Here is a 1853-nt window from a genome sequence, read left to right as displayed (position 1 = left end):
ATTGGAGCAGGAGATACCACCGATCATTGAACATGGTTTTTTGGTAATCTAAGAGACTCTCTGCAGTCTTCGGGGTGTTGTATTGATAATGTTACCATTATATCTGACAGGGCACCTGCAATAGCCGCTGACATATCAATTGTATTTCCAGAAGTATTTCATGCACTATGTACTAGATATTTATTGGGAAACCTTAAAAGTGTGTCTAAAAGGGTTAAAAGTTACGAGTGGCACTATTGAAAAATGTGCAAAGCGCATAGAAAATCTAATTTTGATCACCACTATGGTATACTATCACGACGTATTCCAGACAGTACACGTACACTCACTACTGTTGGCCTCAACAGATGGTCTAGACATCATGCAGATCGTGTTCGGTATGCTTACCTGACTACTAATAGTGCAGAGTCCATGAACGCACTGTCAGTTCATGCGAGGAAACTCCCTGTTACAGTGCTTCTAGAATTCTTTAGAGCTTCAGTTCACAAATGGTTTTGGGAGCATCGAAACACTGCTGATGGTCTAACAACACCAATCACACCATATGAAGAGTGTAAGCTGGGTAAAAGAAATCGTAAGTCTCTTACTTGGAGTGTCAAACCAATATCACAAGTTAAGTTTGAGGTAATGGATATGAAAAAAGGCGGTAAAGTCAATCTACAAGATAAAACTTGCACATGTAAACAATGGCAGCTTTCCGGTCTATCTTGTAGACATGTAATGGCAGTAGCAAGGTATTTTGTCTTACATGACGTTACTACACACGTTCAGAAGTATTTCTACACTGAAACGTACAAGTCTGCATACATGGAAGACATTAACCCGCTAGATCATATTTCTGAATGGATAGATCCAGGACACCTACAAACCGTCCGACCGCCATTGGTTACAAAACAACAATCAGGTAGACCAAAGAGTACTGCTCATATACCGTCCCAAGGAGAAGACAAAGACAATTTCAAATCTAAAAGAAAATGCAGTCGTTGCTTGGAACTAGGACACACTAGATCAACTTGCACCGCACATTATGATCTATCTGAAGGTACACAAAAGTCCAAGTGTAAGTCAAAAAAGAAGGCAAAGCCGAAGGGGATGGTAAAGGGGAAGGGGAAAGGAAAACGTGAAGACTCATGCTCAACACAATTTGACTCGACTTACAATTTGAGTGATGATTAGCTTCTTTTTTTAAGTTTTAAATGTGTTTAACTGTCATGGATGATAGGTATGTGTGTTTGTATGTTTTCTGTTTCATGTGTTTAAGTCTTTGTGGTTTAATAATAAGTTAGGTATGTAATATGATATATCTTATCCAATAAAAGAGTGATTTTATGCTTAGTCGACCTACATGTTGGTCGACTACAATGCAAATACGGTTGATCTCATGGTCGACCGTGTTTTTGAAGTAGTCGACCATCTCTTACAAAGAATGTTGGTCGACCACATTGAAATTTGTGGTGGTCGACCAGGTCAAGGGGTAGTCGACCCAAAAGGTGGTCGACCTAATGGTGTAAATAGACAATTTTTTTCCAAAAAGTGTATTTTGGAATAAAACTTTATAAAAAAGTGTATTTGGGTGAATTTCCCAGATATATAGTCCTGTGTTGGTTTATTTGTTAAATGGACGAAAAGTGCTTGTTGGGTCAGCTCAATACGGCCCAAACCAAACTAGAAAAATAATCTATATCTATATTATATCTAGGGAAATTCCCCAAAATACATTTTTTATAAAGTTTTATTACAAAATACACTTTTTGCGAAAAAATTGTCTATTTACACCATTAGGTTGACCACCATAGGAGTCGACTACCCCTTTACCAGGTCGACCACCACAGATTTAGGGGTGGTTGACCTTC

At 38.4% G+C, this 1853-nt stretch overlaps 1 protein-coding gene across 1 annotated transcript; it reads left to right on the top strand.

Annotated features, from left to right (window-relative positions):
* The first annotated feature begins 243 nt into the window (after positions 1–243).
* Positions 244–1176, top strand: LOC139876221 (uncharacterized). Its single transcript, XM_071863508.1, has one exon. It carries the CDS (start codon positions 244–246, stop codon positions 1174–1176), a length of 933 nt encoding a protein of 310 aa, XP_071719609.1.
* The last annotated feature ends 677 nt before the right edge of the window (positions 1177–1853 follow it).

The sequence above is a fragment of the Rutidosis leptorrhynchoides genome, chromosome 11, assembly GCF_046630445.1.
Source record: "Rutidosis leptorrhynchoides isolate AG116_Rl617_1_P2 chromosome 11, CSIRO_AGI_Rlap_v1, whole genome shotgun sequence".
Classification (NCBI taxonomy): Eukaryota; Viridiplantae; Streptophyta; class Magnoliopsida; order Asterales; family Asteraceae; genus Rutidosis; species Rutidosis leptorrhynchoides.
The sequence above is the reverse complement of the archived record's forward strand: the minus strand, read 5'-3'. Positions and strand labels throughout refer to the sequence as shown.